General features: G+C 46.4%; 1 protein-coding gene across 2 annotated transcripts in view; it reads right to left on the bottom strand.

The window, feature by feature from the left end:
• Nucleotides 1–279: 279 nt before the first annotated feature.
• Nucleotides 280–23,876, bottom strand: part of ARHGAP26 (Rho GTPase activating protein 26) — a gene marked incomplete at its 5' end in the record, with an annotated part of 471,037 nt that continues 447,440 nt past the window's right edge. The window contains 3 exons of one of the 2 annotated variants that reach the window (XM_082652237.1): nt 280–6,278; nt 15,400–15,491; nt 21,444–21,554. In XM_082652237.1, coding sequence (XP_082508363.1) covers nt 6,190–6,278; nt 15,400–15,491; nt 21,444–21,554 — 292 coding nt within the window. In that variant the 3' untranslated portion in view covers nt 280–6,189. The remainder of the gene's footprint in view (nt 6,279–15,399; nt 15,492–21,443; nt 21,555–23,876) is intronic. The other variant, XM_082652238.1, reaches the window with a different exon arrangement.

The following is a 23,876-nucleotide window of genomic DNA, read 5'->3' as shown; positions in this document are numbered from 1 at the left end:
CTTAACTGTTTAACATGCATGACAGCTTCCCCTCAAGTTCACGAGCAGTTGACCTCTCCCTAAAGGAAATCAGAGCTCCCCAGAGCACATCAGAAATCAGCACTGTGGTTGTCACCAGTGACCTCAGGAGCCCAGACTTGTGATCTTTGATCATGGTCTTTGCTTATTTGAAAAAAATATTAAAATATGCATCCTGTCAAAACTTTATCAGAAACTCAAGAAACAAACATACCACCAAATGGAAAAGTCATTTAATTCAAAAATCATACTTCCACTAGTTTCACAGGGATTGTCACATAAACCAACCGAAAGTAAGAAAGCCAAGTTTCAGAGGCCACCCAACAGAAACTGTATTTTCTTTACAGATATGCTTAGTGACACAAAAGCACATTTTCTTTTCTTTTCAAGCCTGAACATGGCAACACTGTTTTATGAATAACAGGGAAAAAGTTCTATTCTAGTCACAAGTTACTTTTTAATTACGAAATAGGATTCTACACACACCAGTCGATATTCAATACTGAATCGAAGTTTAAAACAGTGCATTTATGTTTTTCAAAAAAAAACCTTAAAGTGCCATTTTTAAGTAGTTTATTGATATTACATCACACAGCACTTTATAATACACTCAAAGGCAGCCTAAGTTGTGAATTAAACATGCAAATATTTTCTTCTCCAAAATATGGACAAAATGTCTTTTAGAGTGCTTGTGAACACTAGCCTACTATGAACCCCTAATTGTTTATGAGTTTGATCTTTTTTCAACATGACTCTTAATAAGTTAATAAGGAATAGAGCTATAGATAGTAATCATCTGATAAATACGAACAGAGTTTTCAAATGGCACTTAAGTTACATCTTTGCTCATTCTGATAATCAATAGCCTCTCTTGGTTCTCTGATTCTCCAACTCCAAATCTTAAAGGCTGTCAAGGCTCAGCAACCGCCAGCTTAGGCGGGTTTTTCTAGAAGACAGTCTGTATCTTTACACATGTAAATGTGAGCTGTACACATACATACACAAACACACACTAATACATATACACTTAAGAATCATCAGATGAACCTCTTTTCACAGGTTCAAGGTTGACCCTGGCATCTGGATACCCAAGGAAGCTGCGTGTAGGGTCTGTTTGGACAATTTGGTAGAAATGGTAGATGTAGAAATGATTGATGTCAAATGTCTTGGCCTCTCCAGGTAATTCTGACACTTTATCACTACTCTTGGTTCTCGCTGACTACACTAAATGGAAATTTGATGTAATAGTAATTCCTATACTTACACGTGTCCAGGACTGTGCTAAGCCTTTGCTCTCTAAGGCATTCTGCCTTGAAAAATGTTTTCATCTTGTAGTGTCCTGTAAAACTTCTGTAAAAAAATTAGCTGTGAACTTTTTATGTGATAGATTTCCCCCCCTATTAAGAACTATATTTATCCCTCTTTTAAAAAATCCAAAGTTCTTCTGGATGGTTTGCCTTTCTCTTTCTGCTCTTAGCATTACTTTATACCCAATCCTTTTTCTCCTAAGAATACAAGTGCTTCCATTAGGAGATCACATTTTAGCCAGGGCTGGCTCTGAATGACGTCTGAATTCTCTATATGGCCTCTCCCTGTGCTTTGGGAAGCTCTTTAGTTAGACAAGTACTGTAGGTGGTGGAAGGAAACAAGCTAATTATGACTTGGTGGAGTCTGGTCTCAGGCATGCTGTAGGTTTGTGCAAGGTCCATTATTCTATGGCTGTTGTCATCTGGAGGTTACATTTAAAGAAAAGTGGTTCAGCACCCAGCACACCAGCCTGGCTGCCAAACACATCTGAGCATGATAAGATACATTTTTTAAACGCCGACACAGGGTGTGTGAGAGGACACCCAGTTGACTTGAAAGAGATGTGGGGCAGGGCTGTCTAGGTAAATGATTACTGTCAAGTTTGCCAGTCATGACAGATTAACTCCCTAGACAGTATAGCCAGGACATTCCTTTTAAAGTCAGGTAGCTAAGTGGCTGTTTAGTTTCTTCAGGGCTGGCTACCTACTTGGGTAACATGGTTGCTCATAAAACATTCGATGCTAGGGCGAACTGTGAGTGCCATGATGGCCACTGCTGTACCTGGGAGTCCTGGGTCTATAAAAATGGATGGTCCAGACTTGCTTCTTCTGGAAACAGAAGCCAGAGGATGAAAGGTGCCAGTAGACAGTCATGAGTAGTTGATCATGTTATGTTCAGTCGATTATTTCTGTCTCCCCACTCCACAATCACGGATGTTTTTAGAGTCTATACAGTCAAGACAGAGCTTTTGGTGTGACAGGGGTTGCTGTTTTCAAGAGACACAAACTCTGATGGTAGAAGGACTTCCCTGTGAGCTACAGGTATGACACACATAACTGCAGAGTCCTGGCAAACAGTGAAATCACCTTGTCACTAGCATGACTCTGTGTTGCTAATGCCGGTTGGCCAATACCTGATTGTTCATTTATTCTCCTTCTCTTTGCCTTTCTATCCAAAAAGCACTCAGCAAGAGGACATGAACTAGAATTATGCTGAAGAAACAAACAAACAAACCCCAGTTTGGTGTGACAGAAGAAAACACACATTGGCTGTAGAAATACTAAAACACTAAGCTAAAAACTGGCTCCAGTCCTAGGATACAAAGGCCAGCAGTGCTATACAGGGTCCATCCCTCTATGTCCAGATTTGAAAACAGAAGAGAATATCATCAGTCTTGAGCAAGTCAGGACTTTACTTGCCTGGGCGGTGGGGGAAGAACGTGAAACTAGTTGTCTTCTCAAGGCATGGCGTTCTGTAACTACAGAACTCTGCTGAGTACCTGGAGGAGGTGGGAGAGACTGATCTTGATGCCCCCAAAAGACTCAGGCTATGTCTGCCTACCTGATCCCAGGGCCTTCCAAAAGCAACACGAGGCTCCTGGGAAAGCTCAGGGATTTTGCTCAATAGTATTCCACTCTGATACCCTAATGTGCCCTAAGATTCCCTATTCCAGAAGACAGAGTTAGAGGTGGGGAGCAAAGACAGTGGAGGGTAAAACCTATTTTCAGCCTTCAAGTTCCTTCTTATTTGTCGGCTCATATCCTGAACAGTGTCTCCAGTTCTGTAGATGATGGGAAGGAGGGGAGCCTGGCCAGGGCAAGGAAGCAGAGTGGCCATCTGTCAGGGCCCAGCACGGCCCAGAGAAGCTGGGAAGGGGTCTACCTAAAATTCCCATTGGCAGTAGCTCCATTTCCCCCGGCTTTGGATCAGAGGCGAATGAGGAGGGAGGCACATGCTTCCAAGTGGTCAAGCTGGGGCCAAGTGTCGGCAGGTAAGCTTCAGAGGAACTTCCAAATCCAGGGCCTGGGACTTGCGGCCGTCCCCACGTTAGCTCTAGTCAAGGTTCCAATGGGGCAGGTGGTGATTTCAAATGTCCAATGTGTTAAAAGCAATATGTTGCACTCTTTCTATTTGGAAAGCACAGTGGTATAGAGTGTGCTTGTCCCTCTAGCCCCTTTGAACAGGTCCCCAAGCTGTTCAAAGTCCGCAGGGAGGAGGTATAGCCTGCTCATATAGCCTGCTCATATGTGCCCTTTCTTCTTGGGTTTTCAATGATAGCTTTCCTGAGTCCCATCTCGGTCTTCTCCAGTCTTAATTCTTGTTCCCTGATTCGGTGGTGGTGCCTCGCTCACTGCTGGGTGAGCTCCTGGGTAATAGCTGTGTCATCCTTGAGCTGATGGAATGAATCACAATGACAAACTCCTATTAACTTTAAAGTCATCTAGAAAGCTATAACAGCACAATCTCCACCCCTCTTTGGAGGTTTTTCTTTGTCTTATTTTGGAGCTATCGGGAATCTGAGATGAATAAACATGTTTAGGGAAAGGGGAAGAAGCAGCATGTCAAGAACGAAAGATCCTAAGAAGCCAGGTTTTCTTGGAACTTAGACACACACATTTGCAAACTAGCTTGGACTCCTTTATAAAGCCTTAGAAGATGTGCGGAAGAGTGAGATACAAGGAGCATGCAATTATCCCGTCTTCTGTCCTGGTACCCTGGGGTATCAAGAAATACACCTGAGAAGAAAAATGAAAAAAAAAAAAAAAATCTAACCCCTGGCCTCACCTGTTTAAATCCTGAGCTTCATCTTACTACTGGGTAGGAGTTCTCAGAAAAGTTCATTGCCTGAAGATGCTCCTTCCATCTCCAAATCCAAAGCCCAAGAAATGCTCAAAAAACCACATCTGGATAAAGAAGACTGAACACCATTAACGTGTCACGCCCACCAACAAGAGCCAGCAGAGTGTGTGGAAATATCTTCTCCTTCCTCAAGGCCAGAGAAGGGATGATCTTGACTCTCTTCGACCTTGTGTCCCCTCTCTCCCTCGTATACACACCTGTTCAGCAATCAAAGCTTAAATGTGTGAAGCAACTAGCTTATAGAATATCAAATATAAAACTTTGCCATATAGTATTTCAAATCACTCTATTTACACGTTTATCTTTTCAAAAAAAAAGTAAAAGATACAGTAATTCAACACAATTCAAGTTTTTCTTTTCCTCTTTAAAGTTCCCTCAAGAGGAATTCCAGAAGCAGGACACACTCTGGAACAACGCCACCATCCCGAGGGGCTCCTGTCCTGGAGAGCTTGACAGTCCCTCACTTCGGAGTTTGTCTGCCCAGAACCACTCTTGCAAGGACATTCAAGTGTGGAAATACTGGGACTCTCTTCTTTGGAAAGCCAAGTGAATTTGAAATGTCCAGGCCAAACTTCCCCACCCAAGGCAGTCTTCCACATGACCCAGCCCCTTCTGGACCAGGAAATTCTCTTTCTCAGAAGGTACCCATCCCACCTTCCATGCCCCAACCTTCTGGCGTCCTCCTGAATCACAATGGCTTATGCTATTAGTCTCATGCCTCAAAAGCCTGAGAAACAATTCCCTTTTTCTGAGTGGCAGTGAACATGTATGTCCTTTTAAACTAGAGGCCATGGGGTTAGTCCAGGAATCATGCCTGAAAACTGCCAGGGCACCAGTGCTGAGCAGCCCAGGGCACTGCCAGGGGGCTCGTCAGTGAAGGGCTACAGGCAGGCAAGGACAGGGGAAGGGACAGGTGAACGGGAGGGAATGAGTCAGAGGGAGGGTATTCCCCTTCGGGAGGCAGCATGTTGCCCTCTAGAAAGCAGACACTAGTTGCATGGAAGAACAGAAATATTAAGCCTGTATGTAATTTAATCTCAAGAGGTTACTAGAGTTTGTTCCAAATATATCCTGGTGCTGCTGAAATTCATCAGAAAGGGAGCAGTTCCCAGCTGCTATTCTATCTGCCCCCAAGTAGACCTTGATCTTCGGCTTCAGGTTGTTGGAAAACCATTCAATAAACGGCCAAAAAGCAGGGAGAAAAAAATACGTCATGCAAAGAGTGTGTTATTTTTTGGTTTGGTTTTAGAGTAGGTTGGGTTGCCGTGGTTACGAGGCAATGGCAGCCTTCGGTGGCAGAGAAGTTCCTAGCTTGGGATATTATGTTCCTAGCTTGGGAAGGGGGCCATGGGGGTGGTGTGTGCTCCCCTGCATGAGAGGACTGGACAGAATTCTGCCGGTGCTGGGACAGTGGCTGCTTGAGAGATGGTGAGAGACTGGATCTTATGTAAACAGCGCCATAACCCTTCTCCATCCTGCATGCAAACAAACAGACCCAGCCGCCTATATCACGGCAGGTCTCAAGTATTTAGAGGTGGGGTAGAGAGAGTGTCTACTGTAAACAATAGCTGTGGATCCAGACTGGATCTCAGGCCACTGCCCAGCCCTGTCAGAGCCAGCTATACTGCAACCTCCTGGGGACTGCTTACATCTCACTTCCTTCCTTTATCAGAAGGTTGGGGTTTGGGTGACTACTGAAACAAAATGAGCACCCCACGTAGGGTGCTAAATGAGAGAAATGGCTTTGTAAGCCTTTCTTGTCATCAAAATCAAACGGCCTCCTCCGCTGATTTACTTCTGTTTCTTGCAGTATCACCGCACGTCAGCTGAGATTATCATGGGGATGGGTGACACCAGAGTTCACAGAAACATTCGTGTTGACAGGTAGCAGCAGAGTCAGTCACCCTGCACTTCTCAGCGGCGAAGAGCAATGGCCCACAACAATGGAATCAGCCGTTGTCATGGACACCATGAAAAGCTCAGCAGTTCTGCCAGGGCCCATGGTTAGAGGAACTCCACGTAGTTCTCGGGGATGAGGCCCGTCTTTCCATTCAGAGTCCCCTCCAACCAGCCAGGCTCCTGAGATGGATGCACTGTACAGGAAGCGGGGAGAGAGTGACAAGAAATGACGTTACAGATAGGGTAGGAGGTGGATGCATACTGTGTATGTGTGAAGGAAGTTTAGAGATTGGTGCAGTCACTCGTTAAGTTACATAATTCTCAGATTTGTTTAAACCAGAGTTTCTCAACCCACTGGGGGACCTGGTGAAGGTCATTCTGAACTTTCTCCATAATTAAAAGGGGAAGAGACACAGGCATTCAAAATTCTGCATATTATTTTTAGGCGTTTCATGGACTTTCTGAAGTTCCTGGTTTAAACTATAAAGAAGTAACAGACTTCTGCATTTTAGGTTAGAGGTCACAGTTATGATATTCTACCTATATATTTACCTAAGTATCCATCCATCCATCCCTGTACTCATTTACTTACCCAGTGTTGACTATGTACCAGATAAAGTACCTATGGAGGACTGCTAAGAACTAGTCCCTAAAGATATGTAGCTCCTAATCATGGATTGTACTTCCCTCCGAATCCATACCCTCTGCTTCTAATTTCCTTGCAAATTCCCTCTGCAATTTTTTTTTTTTTTGTACTTTATAGTCTTCAAATAGCCCTCTGGTGGTTCCAACCATACCCTTCTTTAGTTTTCTTTCCTGTTCTCTGGAGTTTTCCTCCTTCCTATACACAAGTCTGAAAGCTGTCTTCTCCCTCTCTCTATTGCAATTTAAAAAACTTCTACCCTTTTGATTTTTCCACATCCAAAGAATATATACCCAATGTTCTGTGATGTCACAAGCCATCTCCATGGAAACTACTGTGATACTGTAAAAATTATATACAATCCAGCTGAGTCTGCAAAGCAGCCAACAGCAGGAAGGAAGAGAGAAGGAATCCTGGACTTGGAGAGGAGGGCTGTTCATGTTTTTTGAACTGGGAATATACAAATCACTCTTGGGCGAGGCAGGACATTTGTTCTTACTGTTTTAGGAAAACTCCAATCCTCTGAGATTGTTTGGAGAGAACGAATTTTCCTCTATTCCCTTCCTAGGCCAATTAAGTGACTTCCTGAGCTTGTTTTAGAAAAGCATTTCCGCCCACAACACTACTATAAAACTCTAGTTTCAGTTTGTAGGGAAATAAGAAAGAACAGAGACCAAAGGAAGTAAATGGAGAAGCAACAGAAGGACACACACTGAGGCTCATAGAAGATCATGGTCAACCTTGGCTAGATCTTGAAGGCTTCTTTAGGAAAAGACAAGGTCAATCATCTATGAGGTGGCCTCCAACATGTTTCCCTGATTTCATATCTCTAGGCCTCAGGAATAAACCCAAGTAGCGAGGGTACTTCGGATTCATGACCACACAAGGAGGAGTCTGGGGGACAAGTGCCGTGGAAGAAAGAACACAACACAACTGAAAAGCAACCTGGTCTCTCCGATGACCAAGATCTCCCAGCCTACCGCTAAAATGCTAGCACCCAAACACCCCTGCCTTCTGCCCATCCATCCAGCTCACACTGCCAAGATCACTTCAGTTTCTTCAACCTATCAAGTGATAATAGAACTCTCTCCCCCTCAGTGGGTTCTTGTGAGGGTTCAGGAACCAATATGAAGAAAGCACAGGAAATCCTCAGTACAGATGAGTCAGTAGGAGACCCTGTGTCATTTGATCAGCCATTCAGAATGGTCAGCAGGATCCTCCTGGTAAAAACCAAGTAAGGACCTGGTCTCCACAACCACCTAAACTTGGGGAAATCTCAGATGTTCAGAACCAAAACCAAACAAATCAAACTCACTCCCCAAAACAAAAGACCTAGAAAGAAGAAACCAACCAAACACACAAAACGAAAAACAACAAAAAAAGACAAACCCTCCGCCCCCATCTGACAGCAAAGCTCCTAGTTGAGTTGCTGTTCTACCGGATGCACCGAGTCCATCTCTCTCAGACTTTCTCCCTTCCTGGCCAGCTGTTCAAACACAGCTCAGGTGCAGAGGTGGTAATGTCTGTAAACATTAGAAATGGAATTTGCAGAATAAGGGGAGAATCAGAGGGGACAAAGGAGGCCCTCTAAACTAGAGAACAAGAGCTATGTCATGGGGGACGACAAGGGACAGTGCAGCCTTTGGGTCAGATTGCTGACTCGGAGGAGTCAGCAAGTCAGGCTTTAGTAAGGGATGGTACCAGACCAGGTGCAACAGAACCACCTGGACGCTTATTAAAACTGCAGATTCCTAGGCCCCAGCACACATCAGTTACAGCAGAATCTCTAGGAGTGGGGCTCAGGGATCTGCATTTTAACTCATTCACATAAAGTTAAGTTATAACTCTTCCGTGCCAAAATGCCTCTGTAATGAGGGTGATAATAAGAATTAACTAATGGAGGACAGAGGCAGCCCCAGATGCCTCTGGCTTCCTGTTGTCTTTTGTTGCCCTTCCCCACACTTGAAGGCTTAGCTGAAGCCCTACCTCCTCCACAAATATCCTCATGGAACCCCATCTACCTGCTCCCTCCCTTTCCCTGGCTCCTGGAACGCTCATAGTACATTCCACATATGATTCATAGGTCCTTTTTTTTTTTTTAAAGAAGATGTTGGGGGTAGGAGTTTATTAATTAATTTATTTATTTTTGCTGTGTTGCGTCTTCGTTTCTGTGCGAGGGCTTTCTCTAGTTGCGGCAAGCAGGGGCCACTCTTCATCGAGGTACGCGGGCCTCTCACTATTGCGGCCTCTCTTGTTGCGGAGCACAGGCTCCAGAGGCGCAGGCTCAGTAGTTGTGGCTCACGGGCCTAGTTGCTCCACGGCATGTGGGACCTTCCCAGATCAGGGCTCGAACCCGTGTCCCCTGCACTAGCAGGCAGATTCTCAACCACTGCGCCACCAGGGAAGACCCATAGGTCCTTTTAATGCTGTTCAAATGTGTTAAACTTTGTTTCCCTAACTAGTTTTTTTTTTTTTTGCGGTACGCGGGCCTCTCACTGTTGTGGCCTCTTCCCTTGTGGAGCACAGGCTCTGGACGCGCAGGCTCAGCAGCCATGGCTCACGGGCCCAGCCGCTCCGCGGCATGTGGGATCCTCCCGGACCGGGGCATGAACCCGTGTCCCCTGCATCGGCAGGCAGACTCTCAACCGCTGTGCCACCAGGGAAGCCCCCTAACTAGTTTTTTAGTGCATTTAATTTCGTATTCTATCACTCAACATTCTTCACTGACTCCCCTCTGGTGAATTATAATGATAGAAGCAAACACGCTACAAATGATGACTGGGAAATAGCCGTGGACTCAGAGAGTTAAATATTTATTGACTCACTCGGACCTAAGGATCCTAGCTTGTATTATTATTATCCCTATTTTACAGATGAGAAAATTAAGGCTCAGAGAGGTAAATTAATTTCTTCAGGCTCCCAACGGTAGAACCAGACTTTGAATCCAGCTTGCTTGATCCCAGAGACCAAGCCCTTTCCCACTACATTATGCCTCTATCCAACCAGAGAATGGGATCCTTGAGGGTAAGAATGATGATGCTCATGGGGAGCACATACTAAGCAGTGGGCCCTTTGCTACGTGCTTCCTCTGCATCCCCTCTTTCCATCTTCAGAAGGACTATGGAGTTGGTTCTATTATTCTCATCTTACTGATGAGAAACTGAGGCTCAGAGAAGTGAAGCATCTTGCCCCAAATTACACAGCTGGTAGACGATGGAGGTGGATCTGAGCTCAGGACATCTGGCCCTAGGGTCTGTGGTCTTAAGCACTACCACTTTGGCCTAGCCTAATGCTCTGGACATCGAGGATGCTCATCATACGTACTTGTTGGGTTGAATCGCACCAATGTCCAACCTTCTGAATTGCACCAGTGTCCCATGTGCTATATAAACACACAAGGTGTTGCAGTGAGCTGCCTGGGCAGCTCTCCAGCCCAGCAGGCATATAATAAATATAAGCTGCTGCTGACACGGGCGTGCTTCCTGCCAACTACTCTCTCTCAGCTCAATCCATATACACTCCATACACTCCTGCACAGGCAACTCATGCTCTCCCCGCTCCTTCGCTCACGGTGCACAAGGAACAAGTGTGTGACTAAGATCTCTAACGGCGGGCTGCCCCACAGGGAAGTAGCACTGGCTGGAACAGGTGCAGACCCCCGTGTAGTTGAACGCATGGGCTCATTTAACAAACGTTCATTCAGCACCTACCACGAGCCACACACTGTGCTAGGTCCCTGCACATAGGATAGAACAGCAGATGAGATTGTGCTCTTGGGGAGGGACCATCTACAGTAAGTAAGCATGTAATTGTAGGTAGTGATGAGGGGAAGGAAAGAGACTGGGATAGGGAAGTGGGTGGGTGGCCAAGAGTTCGAAAAGCTAAAACCCAAATCATCCAGGAGCCAGCCGGGCAGTGGGTAGTGCAAGTGTAAAGGCCCCAAGATGGGGAGAAGCTTGTTGTGATTTCAGAACAGTGGTGTGTAAGTTTTTCTTAAAAAGCCGGCTCGTCAATGTGTAACTACTCAACTCTGCCACTGTCTTGCTATAGATAATATGTAAACACAAAGGCGTGAGTCGCTGTGTTCCAGTGAAGCTCTGTTTACAAAAGCAGGCAGCGGGCTGGATTTCACTGGCCGGTCATAGTTTGCCAGCCTTATTCGAGAACATAAAGAAGGCCTGGGAGGCTGCTCTGTATCAAGGGAGGGTGAGAGGGGGCCACACGGCAGGGGCGGGACCTGCAGGTCCTTGTCAATAATTCTAAGAACAACAGGAGGCAAGATAACATGATGTGACTTCCATTTCTCAAAGATCAATCTGGCTGCTGTGTAGAGCCTGGGTTATGGGGTAAGAGTGGACGCAGCAAGACCAGTGAAGCAGCTGGTGGAAATGCCCGGGGGAGATATGGAGAGGCTGGGGAGGCTGAAAGACTCCGCCGAGGAACTCTCTGGGAACCCCACTGCCTGAGATATCCTTTATCAGCAAAGGAAACCCAGGGCAGCCCTGCTGTGCACTCACACTGCACCTGGTACCCCAGCAATGAAGGATCCAGCCCATGTCAGTTCTTGATAGAAGTATCCCAAGAACCCAATTTTAGTGAACGCCATGTGAATATTCCCGGTATCACTAATCATGTTGCTTCTAGATGACTAATGTTCCTGAGAACGTGAGTTATTTTTCTTTCCAGTTACTGTATGAGGTGCTCTTGGTGAAATGGCCAGTTTCCTAGTATATTGGCAAGGGCTGACACTGGAGTTATTTCTGAGTATTGCACAGCCATTGCCCACTGCACAAAGTCCAAGAGCTGACGGAGCAGCCTCTCCAGATTCACAGCGGGCCCCTGGAATCCAGAGGCTTGGAGATTAATCATTACGAACAACAGACTTTCCCCTCAAGGTGCCCCTCCCTCTTCCTCCTCCTCCTTTCTGCTTCTTGATCCTGAAAAAAGACAAGACACACACACACACACACACACACACACACTCACTCACTCACTCACTCACTCACTCACTCACTCTAACTCTGTCATTAGGAAACTTTCTTCTGATTGGTCTGATGATTTAATCTGACAGCTACAGAGCATCCAACTTATATCGTCCTTACCTGGAATCTTCAGCAACAAATTACCGAGAGAGAACAAGGAAAAAGATCTCTCTAACACGTGAATAGTGCTTTCCCCCTTTAATGCCCGATTACTCCTAAAGAGGTGAAGGGATGGGGAAAGTAGGGTCGAGGTAGTATTTTCTAAAACTTGGACATCATAAAATATTACCATTCAACCAGTCTAAAATCTGGATGGACATTTTGTCAGATCCTTCTTCGACTGCAGCTCAGTCAACACTGTGAGGTGTTGTCTTTGGGGCTTAATTTGGCCTTTTGCTCTTCAGGGAATTGGAAAAGGTCACTGGCATTGCTAGTTAAAAAGAAACTAGTGTCAATGAACGCTGCCCCTGGAGACCATGGGAAGGCGGGGTAAGGCCTCTGACGCTCTCCTGCTCTCATCTGTCCTTGTAGGATTTATGACAATTACTGAGTGGAGGGGCGGGAGTAGTAACAGAACCTGCTGGGAAGGAAAGGACTTGGCAGTTAAAAATCAAGTGTCTTTTAATTTCTTTTTTTGGTTAGCTAGTTAAACCACTTCAAAAAGGAGACTTAAAAACTGAAGAAGGTGGGAATGCCAAATGGTGCAACCCCTCTAGAAATCAGTCGGGCGGTTCCTCCAACAGTTAAACCTAGAGTTACCATATGATCCAGCAAGCCCATGCCTTGGTGTATCACCAAGAGAACGGAAAGCCTACGTCCCCACAAAAACTTGTATGCATGTGTCTATAGCAGCATTACTTACAACAGCCAAAAAGTGGAAACAATCAATATGTCCATCAATCGATGAATGGATAGACAAAACGTGGTATATCCATCCAATGGAATATTACTCATCAATAAAAAGGAATGAGGTTCTGAGGCTTACTACAGCACGGATGACATTGGATACAGTGCAAAGCAAAATAAGTCAGTTACAAAGACCATGTACTGTATAATTCCACTCACATGAAACATCCAGAGCAGGCAAATTTACAGGGACAGAAAGTAGACTAGTGGTTGCCTAGGTGGCATGGAGTAGGGTTGGGGTAAATGGGGCATGACTGCTAAAGGGAACAGGGTTTCTTTGGGGGTGAGGAAGATATTGTGGAATTAGATAGTGATGACGGTTGCACAACTTGAAATGTACTAAAACCCACTGAACTGTACATTTTAAGTGGGTAACTTGTATGGTATGTGGTTACCTCAATAAAGCTCTTTAAAAAACGGAAGAAGGCTGTGCTCAGGAAGAGGAGTCCCAAACAAGCCACACACACACACACACACACACACACACACACACACACACACACACACACACAGACCTTCTGAGAGCTTAAACCAACTCTTCCCCCGGGATCGGGGGTCCTTTGTGTTGTCAGAGTGAAGAGCTGATAGGAACACGGCAGTCCCTTGCCCATGGGAGTAGTGGACTGCGGTTTAGAGGACAGACCTTTAAGCTCTGGACTCGCCTGTAGATGTAGGCATCTCTCAAATATTGCTCACTGGTAGGCAGAAGACCCTCCCCTGTCGGCAGCATAGGACACAGAGCCTGTGCATGCACCCACTCTGATTCGTCTGCCGTGCGAACTGTGTCATATTATGGCTGGGCAGTGACTCTCCCACATGGGCCTGTTCAGGGGACACTCTCCAAGGACATGGTCTTGGACAGCCTTCAGGGGACCCACTCCTACAGGTGTGCCAGGACCTAAAAGCTCTAGCTGCTGACAGGAGAGGCAGTTGGGCTGGCTGTTTGTACGCTTTGATTTTTAAAGGACCCAAATGAAAGTCAGTGGAACAAAGGTTTAAGGACAGTGCTTTAGAGGCTTTGAGAACCCTAAGCGAGGATGCAGGCCCAGAAGGCCACACGCAGTTGTAGGCTCATCCCCAGCCCTGCTGGCTCAGAAAGTCGAGGTCTGCCGAGCGGGACCTGGGAATCCCCCAGGTGCTCTGTGACCTCTTTCCCGTTCTGTCTACCCATATGCCTGATTACTATCTCTGCCATGCTGAATGCAGGGGCTGGCCACACAGGTGGGCAGTTCCTTTGCATACGGATGCAGTCAAGGCTGTTCCCCAGGAGCCCATCTCTGCTCTGGCTGGGACCTCAAGGCCCTTACAAATAACCAGGACCCAGGGTGTTGAGGTGCAGTACCTACTGCCCAGCTGGGCTGTAGCAGCTAAAAAGGAAAAACTGTCACTGTGAACGATCAGAGCATCAGGGTCTTTTTCTGACATGGACGTAACGAAATGATGGTCATCATCGTAACAATAACAACACACCGAAAGCTTAATATGTGTTGAGTACTATTTTAAACGTGTGATGCACACTACCTCAATTTTCTCTCGAAACTGTCTGGTATCTTTCTATGACAGAGGAGAGGACTGAGGCACAGAGAGGTTAAGTCACTGCTTGAGGTCACACAGAATCAAGTGGTCAAGCCAGGGCCTGCGCTACGGTGGCCTGAATCTAGAGTTCAGGCTCTCCGGTGCTACATGGGAGCCTTGGCTGCCCTGCATTTCTGGGTCTCAGGCGGGTGGTAGGAGGCACGGTCCCGACCTGGGTGGGACCGTGCAGCCGTGATGGGAAAGGAACACTGGGTAGTGTGCACTCACCCCTGCCAGGGAACCCTGCCCCACCCCACCTGAGGTCAAGAAGGGGGGCCCAGAAAATGTCCAGTTCCTGAAACCAGACAGCTGGTTTTTGCTTCCTCCTTTGAGCAAAACAAACAGACCCTTTCACCCAGGAATCCAGAAGGATTAACCCCAAAGGAGAACTACATCTGGAGGAAATCTCAACTGTAACAGAAACTTGGGCCTTTCCCCAGAATCCTGATATTTCTTGTAGGCAGATAATAAGTTATGACAAATTATAACAACAATTCCATCAAATTGCGTTTTGAAAAATATTCTTGTTTTTTTTTTTTTTTTAGGGAGGAAAACAAACAAATGAAACAAGGAAATGGTGCATCAAGTAAGTCCCAGGCTCACGGGGCAAGTGCTCCGAATCCATTTTCCCATCAGGATGCCTGTGCACCAGCTGGTGCCTGGCAGGGCTGGTTCCACTGTGGGGTCATCTACTCGCTCCCGGCAGCTGGGGGAGGACGAGCAGGAATGCAGCGCAGCTTATCTGCCCGGAGCTCGCCCAATGCCCCACCGTCTCAGAAACAGGCCTCTCCTGCCGTGGACAGTGAATCCCACCGAACCCAAGGCTGGGCATAGACCCTGCGGCTTTAGCCTCCTCCCTGAGCTTCTGACCACTGGCAGGATCCCCGTTCTCCACTCCTTCGTCTCCTCCCTCCGTCCAGCCCCCAGATGCTCAAAGCCTGTGCAGGTACCATCCCATTTCATGCCCACGACACCTCGATGACACTGGCTCTGTCACAGTGAGGAGGTGATTCCACGCGTCCTCTTTTTTTTTTTTTTCACTCGTCCTCTTTTGATAGGGGCCCCTAAAGCTCTGCCGCTGCTCTGTTATTTTGGGAAAAGACACCCCACCCCACCCCATGCTCCTTTTTAGTCTTACCTGTTCTGTTGAGATTTTCCTTAGGTAGAAAGGAACTTTGACAACTCCAGTGATTTATTGGAGAAACTCACCATTATCGAAGACCATCCCTGCCGTGAATGAGAGCTCTGAGTCGTGTTCCGCTTTGCAGGCATATAAGGCTTTTGCCTTCCGGAACGGTGTGCTGGGGGAAAGCAGTTTATTTAGCATTTTTTAAAAACCCTCTGAAAGATATTCAATCTCTCTTCCTCCCCCTTCCCTGCAAGCCACCGAGCCTTCTCTCACGGGAAGAGCCTGACAAGGCAGTCAGATGGCAAAACACGAGGTGGAAAAGTTGCAAAGGTCACCAGAGCAGAAACGAGAAATATGCAGAGGACAGCCATAAGCCTGGAAAAACCACACTTCTCGTGGGCTCTCCTTGTGCCAAGTTTAAACCTGACCTGTAAGAGCTGAACGGTGGGAGGGCAGGCTGGACCCCATTTCTGGAGCAGGACTAGCTAGGGGGGGGCAGTGGAGGCAGGAAAGAACCCCTAACTCTGGAGAACACTCACAGCAGACCCTGCTGAAAGCGGCCAGTGCTCAGTGAGTCAAAAGGAGAAATTCTAGCAAAGCCAGGTTTCAGCTCCAGGCCCCGGGCTGACGTTGGCTCTCCCACATGTTACTTATTTCTCATTGGGCTGGTGGAGCAGGTTTCTAGAGCTGCAACTCCCGGAACCCCAGGGTAGGGCAGGGAGCAGACAAGGTGTGGGTGTGAGCGGTTACACACGTGTGCGTATGAGCATACGTGTGCACTCGTGTGGGGAGGAAGAATGGAGAGGGGGCATGATGCAATTTTCTTGTGCCTTTCTCATCCCAGGAGTGCTGACAGCCACACTCACTGCGAATCAGAATCACTTTAAAAAACGCAGATGTCTGGGTTCTACCCTGACTTGCAGATATCAGTATTTTTATAAAGCTCTCCAAGTGACTCTCATGAGCAACCAGGGCTGAGAACCATCCTTCCAGAGCAGGGGCTGGCAAACTCCTTCTGTAAAGGGCCAGACAGTAAATATTTTAGGCTTCATGGGCCTTATGGCCTCTGTTGCATTTACTCAACTCTGCATTGTAGCACGAAAGCAGCCACAGGCAACATGTAAATGAATGAGTGTGGCTGCGTTCCACCAAAACTTTACTTACAAAACACGGGGGGCAGGCCGGATTTGACCTAACGGCTGCAGATTGCTAACCCACGTTCTAGAGTGCAAGTCGCAAGTACTGGTAAATCAATTTTTGCTTTGATATCCAACCAGTCCCAAATGAGCTATGGACTTCTCAAGGGTCACAAGAAAAATGACATTTAGCAGTCAAAAGTTGGCTCTTTATTTGCTGAAAGCAATCTCTCTCTCCCTCAAAGCCAGCACATTTAGGGGCTCTAGGGCGGAGTAACAAAAGAGGAAGTAGGTCCTCTGGGTTAGACAATTATTCAAGGGATATATATTATTTGCTTTCTCTTTATTTGGCTAATGGAGAGCCTCAACGACCCAGGGACGCTAAACCTTCATGGCGCATTTATTTCTAGTGGCTGAATGAGTTTTAGCTGAGCCATGGTTGGACTCAGGTAAATCCAGAAAGGGTCAGAAGAGGCAGGGCACTTCGGATCCTTATGGAACTGATGCTCTTGGAGTCACCAAGTCCAGCTTCCCTCTGGGAAAGAGAAGCCATGGATGTTTGGAAACCTATACCAGGGCCAGAAACCTAAAACTTTTAGCCTTGGTTCCATGAAAATTGAAGGAAAGATGACTTAAAGGGTCTGTTGTACAGATAAATGGTTATCCAGAATTTGTTGCCAGGGTACGGTTTACTGGTGTTCTCGCTGGTCTTCTAGTAGCCAGGAAATGATAACTGGGTGGGAGAAAACTGGGAAAGTGGGAGAACACGAAGTGGGTTCGCTGGTAGTGAAGGGAAAAAGAGCCTTTAGGACATAACAGCTCCAACTAGAAACCAGCTCCTCCTGTGTACTTATCATTAATGTCACAATCAAGTTCAGGACAAGGGGCACATTCTGTGATCTAACTAAACCAAGTCTGTGTGTTGGCCAGCAAGGGCCAAACAGCCAATGCGCCGCTAAAATTTTGTTTTTGTTTTTGTTTTTGTTTTTAGAGGGAGTAGGCAACAGAGAGGAGGAGTCATCTGGCTGTGAAACGCGTTAAAACAGCCAAAACTCCGTACGGACAGGCAAGTGGAGCCTGTGATGACATGGAAGGTGGAAGGAGAATCCAGTAGCCATGAGCCAGGGTCATTGTCCCTTGAGGATGGGGAGAGGGCACAGGGACCAGGGACGGGGAGATAAAAGGTGAGGTGAAAATCATCTGAGGCAAGCCTCCTCCGGCTGGATTTTCACAGAGGTTACTTATTAACCTCCTCAAATAAAGGGAATGGGACAAAACAGGGACAAGCCAGGGAAACCAACTGGGGTATCTGGCAGGAAGTAAGCAGAGGGAATGGCTCAAGTGCCCAAGATTATCATTCAGGAGGAGTAATTTTCCACTAATATCCGGTTTTAGGAATTTAATAATGATAACATTCAATAAAACAGTACATTAAAAATGAAAACAAAGGTCAGGAAAGAGCTTTTTTTTTTTTCTTGCTTTTCTCTCAAATTGAGAGGTGACAGACAGTCTACAAGAAGGTCTTTTCCTCCGAGACTTCCTCCTGCCCCCTTGGGATGTGCACAGGAATGGGAGGGATGATAGAGGGGTGCTTAAAAAGGAGCTATTCCTGTTCCCCAGGACTAGGGTTGCCAAATAAGATACAAGGCATCTAGTTAAATTTGAACTTCAGATCAATGAGGAATACTATTTTAGTATGAGTATGTCCCAAATATTGCATGGGATATACTTATACTTAAAAAAAAATCATTCGCTGTTTACAATTCAAATGTAACTGGGTATTCTGTATTTTCATTTCATTTGCGAAATCTGGCAGCCCTACTCAGGGGAAAGTCTTCTCTTTGTAAAAGTTTGTCAGCCCGAGTCCTCCATCCCATGCCATACTCTCTCCCTATCAAAAGCCCTGAGCGGTTTGTGTTAGGTAGGGTTTCTACCAAAACAGATCCTGCTGGCACAGAGCTTTTGTTTGTAGGCTTTGGCTCTGATTAAAGAAATAAAAAAAAAAAATCCCCCCTAAGCATCTTTGGTTCTTGGGCTCCCTAGCTCCCTATTCTCTGCAAAGCATCTCCACACTGCACACAGAGAGCCTGAGGCGCCCGTGACTCTTCTGTGACAGCGCCCTTCAGACCTCAGCAGGGCCTTCAAGGGCATGAGCAAGCTTGGAACCTTCTGCTTGTTCATTGTTAATTTTCGCCTGTGAGCATGGCACAGGGCCAGAAAAAGCACTCAGAGGAGTTTCCCTCAATTGCCCTTGCAAAGCCTGCAGAATGACAACCCACTCTGCACTGCACAGGGAGCTGGGCTCAGCTAGACTGGCAGCGTGCGACAGCTTGATCATTTAGGCATAATTTCCAGGAGCCCCTGTGTGAATCCAAGTTATGAGTTCGGGGCTGGGAGCTTTTCTAGGGGAACAAGTGAAAGGAAAGGGAACTGCTCCTCCAGAGTCCCCTTTCTCTGCTGTGCTGTGAAAGGCATCTCCATTCCTGAGCTTGAACTAACAATGCTTTGGAGAGGGGAGACCAAGCCACTTCCAGAGGAGATGTTATACAGAAGTTCATGGGCCCATTAATCAGGTCTAACTAAGGTTTTATTTTTAAAAGCTCTGCCCAGGGAAGGAAATTTGAAGCTTCAGGATCTGGAAGCGGATTTGGGGGAACGGTTCGTTGGACCTGAATAATGGGTGTATGCCCCCACCTCTTGGCTGTATACTGCAACAGCAATCGGGGATTTTTGCCCTCTCTGTGGGCTAGCTCCCCAGCTGTGTCCCCATCCGTGCTCAGCTTGGCACACATGGTCAGCTCAGTGATAGCCAACTGTAAGCCCTACTCTGCCTTGCCTATTTCAAAAAGGCAGCTTCCTACAGGGCTGTGGAACAGCATCAACCAAATGGTGCCATTGTAAGGACGGCCAGAGTGAACAGTACTGTGTAACCATGAACCCAAACACACGGGGTGAGCAGATTCTATTGCCACTGTCCACTGCCAATCTGGAAATATCAATACTCTGGAAAAGGTGCAGCTCAAGAAGTAAAACCTGGAAATATCCTGGAAGATGGGAGTGGGGAGGTGGAGATACTGGAGAGGCAATAGGGCCCCAAAGCTTAGAGATATAAAAAAAGTGAATACCATCCAAGCAGAGTGCACTTCAGTTTTTTTAGCTGAATGATTCTACTGTCCTGAGTCCCCCAACCCATTCTGTCCAAGGGCCAATATTCTGAAGATTTTATTTCCTTTTGAACGAATTGAAGGGGCCACATTTTGGCTCTGGTTCAGGTCTCATGGGGCAATCAATGATCTAACCAGAACAGCCCGAACCATATCTGGCGTCCTAGAAAGTTAACATCTCCCAAAGTGCCTAGAATATACCTAAGAAATACTTAGGAAATAACTTGAGTGTCAGAAAAAGTATAATCTGAATTTTTACCTTATTCCCAGGGTGAGGATAAAACAATATAGTGAAAAGCTATCTTTTCCATCTTCAAGGGAAAAGCTAGACAGAAAACCTAGAGGAGCAGGTCAGGCTCTGGGGCCGGGAAACATGGAAACTTAAATTTGGGGCCACCCATGTGTTTGGAGGAAAGAATGCTGGTTGAGGGCAAGAAGTCCTGAATTCTGGATTGGATCTCATGAGTCATGTGACCATGCACAAGTCACTTCTCTGTGCCTTAGTTTTGTTTCTCTGTAATAGGGTTCAGGTCATTTCTTCTCATTCTCACGCGAAGATAGAATGAAATGATAGATATGGAAGTGCCCGGAGGAGAATTAAGTTTATATATATATATATATATATATATATATATATATATATATATATATATATATACACACACACACATATACACACACATATCTACATATGTGTGTGTGTGTGTATATATTTATGTATGTATAAATAGCATGGGGTTTCTTTTTTTAAAAGTGAGACTCAGCTTTATAAATTATTTAAGACCCTATGGTGGGCCCACCCCTTAGGAAAAAAACAGCTATGAGAAAAGATGGATGAAAAATTACTGCCAAGGCCCAAAATACTTATGATGCTTCAACTGGGCTCTGCGTTTTGGTTGTCTGAAAGCAGAGATTAAGTTCGAGAGACACACATGCTCAGGACCTACATAGCAGAGGGATTCTTTTTCCTGGATTTAAACAGCTTCTTTTCTCCAAAAAACTCAAATGTAAAGAATTAAGTGTCATCAAAGCAGGGAAAAACTATAGCTTGGCCCCTGGGGGGAGGAACTAGGTCAACCCTCAGAACGAGGTGTCGCCTGTTCCCGTGAGAGCTAAGGGTTCACAACACGTGGAGACAGATGTAGGCTGCGAGCACCAAGCATTCCTGGGACTACATGGGAGGTGAGGAGGCAGCCACGAACAGCTTAAAGAGAAACTGCTTCATATCCCAAGCCTTTACTCTGTGTTATATTCATCTCTCTCCCAACTGGTCTGGGTCTCATCAACTAGGTGTCAGTACACAAGGCTGAAAGCCCAACCCCACAGATAAATGTTACCTGATGCTATCTGATAAAAATGAGGGAAGAAAAGGCCGGTAAGTGTCTCAGCACTGCTCCCTTTGATATTATCTTATGCTAAAGCACAGAGAGCCCCATGGTTCAGAGAGTGATCCAAACAGGAGCCCATTCAAGAGGCACTCTCTCCCCAAACTCTAGGCATCACGGATAAATTCAGTAACCAGAGGAAGGGCTCAGAAGGGTGTGGAAAATGCCATGCTGGTTCATGCAAATAGTCCCTCCCAGCTTTGGTCTCTGAGGCTGGAATTCCTGCTCAGCTTTGGATAAGCAGGAACGGATTGGTCACCACCCGTGACTTTACCTGGAGTCTTCACGAACCGCTTCTTCTGGCCTGTCAAAAAGCAAGTGCAGGTTTGGATGGCAGGGAACAAAGTTGACGAGGAGGCTGAACACTGCATGAAGAGAGGACCAAGCCAATGAGAGAACAACAGCAGCAACAGAAAAGCAAACAAACCCTGCAACAGACCTGATGGGGGATGAGTCGCTGGACGTGGATGAGGTGGGCATAGGGCTGGATGGCGCCGAAAACATGGGCCAAGATGGCGAGAGGGGTGAAGTTGGGCTTGGATTCGGGGGGCTGCAAGACATAACCACCAGAAAACTCGTCAGCACACAGGGAAACCACACGGGAGCACAGGAGGTTCAGGGGAGGCCAAATGACAGGGAGCTGGAGACCGGAGGAGCACTGAAACTGTCCTCAGTGCCAAGTCACATCTCTCCAGACCAAACTCCGTGTCTTCCAAGTAATGCCCGCTCTGGAACTCCTCGGAGTGTTAACATGTCTCTTCGCCCTGCAGAACAACTGCTTCCTAGGTGGCAGGAGCTTCCTCAATTGGGTGCATTGTGCCTTTGGCCATGGGTGAAAAAGGCCCTGAACCCATGTCCATGGGTTCCCACACCCACATCCTATCACCGACCTCCATCTGGGGCAGGGCTAGCTCATAACCAGCCTTCAGCTTCCACCGTGTGAGTGTTTTTAAAGTCGTGCCTCAGCGAAAATGACCATTCTTCTGGGCCACACAGGCCATTCCGCCAGAAAACAATTTCCTGTTTACATTTTTAACGAAACGGGCCGTGTGCCATTGGAGACCCGGAGAAGGATTGCATTAGAAAAGTGATAGCGGATGGAGGACAGGGCTGGACACACACCTCTCAGGAGAGGGCATACAGCTATGGGCAGGGCATAGTTGTCCCTCTGAGGTGTGCTCTCCAGGCTTATTCTTTCTTTTTTCATGGATTTTGGGCATTTTGACGCTCAAAGAAAAAGTCTCAGATGGAAGGCAATGAACAAATGAGGAACTGAAAGCTTAAATTTGTCATTTTGTTTTATTTTTTGATGGGTGGCTGATCAAAAGTTTGGAGAGGACAGGTTGAAATTACTCACTAAAATATGGTTTGTGGATTTTAACTAGTCACGCTAGCCCTTTGACTTATTTCCACAAATTACACAAATAAACATCTTAGTAACTCTGTAAAATTGCATTAAGCCACAGATAGTGCAAACAAACATCAATGACTGAGAAAACAGCCCGGAAACCACCCAGCCACAACACCACCTGCAGCCCTGAGCCCCAGCCGGTGGCTGGATTATGTGGCCCAAGCACTGTACAGAGGTGAAAATGACAGCAATCCGATTCCAGGGGAACAGACTTTCTAAACATACTGGGATTTAGCAAGAACACATAAATGTCCTGCTGAATGAGACATCTTCAATTCAGATGAGAGACTCAATAATGGCCTTAATTATCTACAGCTATAACATAAATTCCTATGGAAATATACAGTAAAAACCCATTGTGTGAGTTCATCGGATAACCTCGGACTCACTGAAAGAAACATTTATTAAATGTCACTATATGCATTATATTTCTAGAATACAAATTTCATGAGCAGGGATTTTTGTTTACTTTGTTTACTGCTGTATCTCCAATGCCTAAAACAGTGCCCAGTAGGATTTCAATGAATATTGAGTAAATTAATGAACCTCATTTAACCCAGCCATCTAGTCAAGAGGCACTATTATAATTCCCATTTCATAGATGTGGGAACTTGGGCCAATTTGAGGCTTGCTAGAAGATATCCAGGCTGTAAGCGTCAGGGCCGAGGTTCAGACCCCAGTGCCCTGGCTCCAAGCCCAGGGCTGTTGCCACCACAGTGTACCACCTCTGGGGTAGCAGGACTTGCTCTGATCCTCTAGGCTGTACCAAGCTTCTTTGCAGACCCCGCCAGAGCACTAGAAACCTTAACCACTGATTTATGAGTTTCCTTTAGATGCCTACCACATTTGCAGGGGAAAACGGGAATGCAGCAACAGACAGGCCCAGCAAGACTCAACACATTGTAAATTCCAACAAAATCCCCAATTCTGCCTCCAGTCTTGTGTGTGGTAGATTCCTATAGCAGATGGAATTCATATAACAGAAGAGACAGAATTCAAAGAGTATGGCTTTTTTCTCTTCGCCTCAATTATTCCAGCAATAGCTACTTATTGAACACATTGTGTGATCAAGACGGTAAGTGGTATACAGCTCAGCATTTACCAAGGTCCCCGACTTGATGAGCTTACAGCGTATTTGACAAGATGGGACAGATTAAAACACAACTGTAATATAAGACAGTAAGTCAGCTTCATCAGCTAAGGGATCAGTTACCCTATGATTAGTTTAATACCTGCTCCCACACTTGATTCTGTCCTGGGTCCCGGAAGGAAGTGCTGCCTTATTTCTACTGGGCAGTCAGTCCTCGGTTAATCCACAACTGCAGCTGGTAAGAAGGGCCTCGCTTTCTGTCCCCTCCCTACAACTGCCCCCCCTTGATGGTGACCCAGTGGGCAAGGCCTGGCTATTCCAACTGCAGCCCAGCCTGGGAACCCAAGTTCTGACCAGGGACAATCTGGAGG

The sequence above is a fragment of the Grampus griseus genome (assembly GCF_964374135.1).
Source record: "Grampus griseus genome assembly, chromosome: 3".
In the NCBI taxonomy this organism is placed as follows: Eukaryota; Metazoa; Chordata; class Mammalia; order Artiodactyla; family Delphinidae; genus Grampus; species Grampus griseus.
Note: the sequence above shows the minus strand (reverse complement) of the source record. Positions and strands in the feature narration are given on the sequence as shown.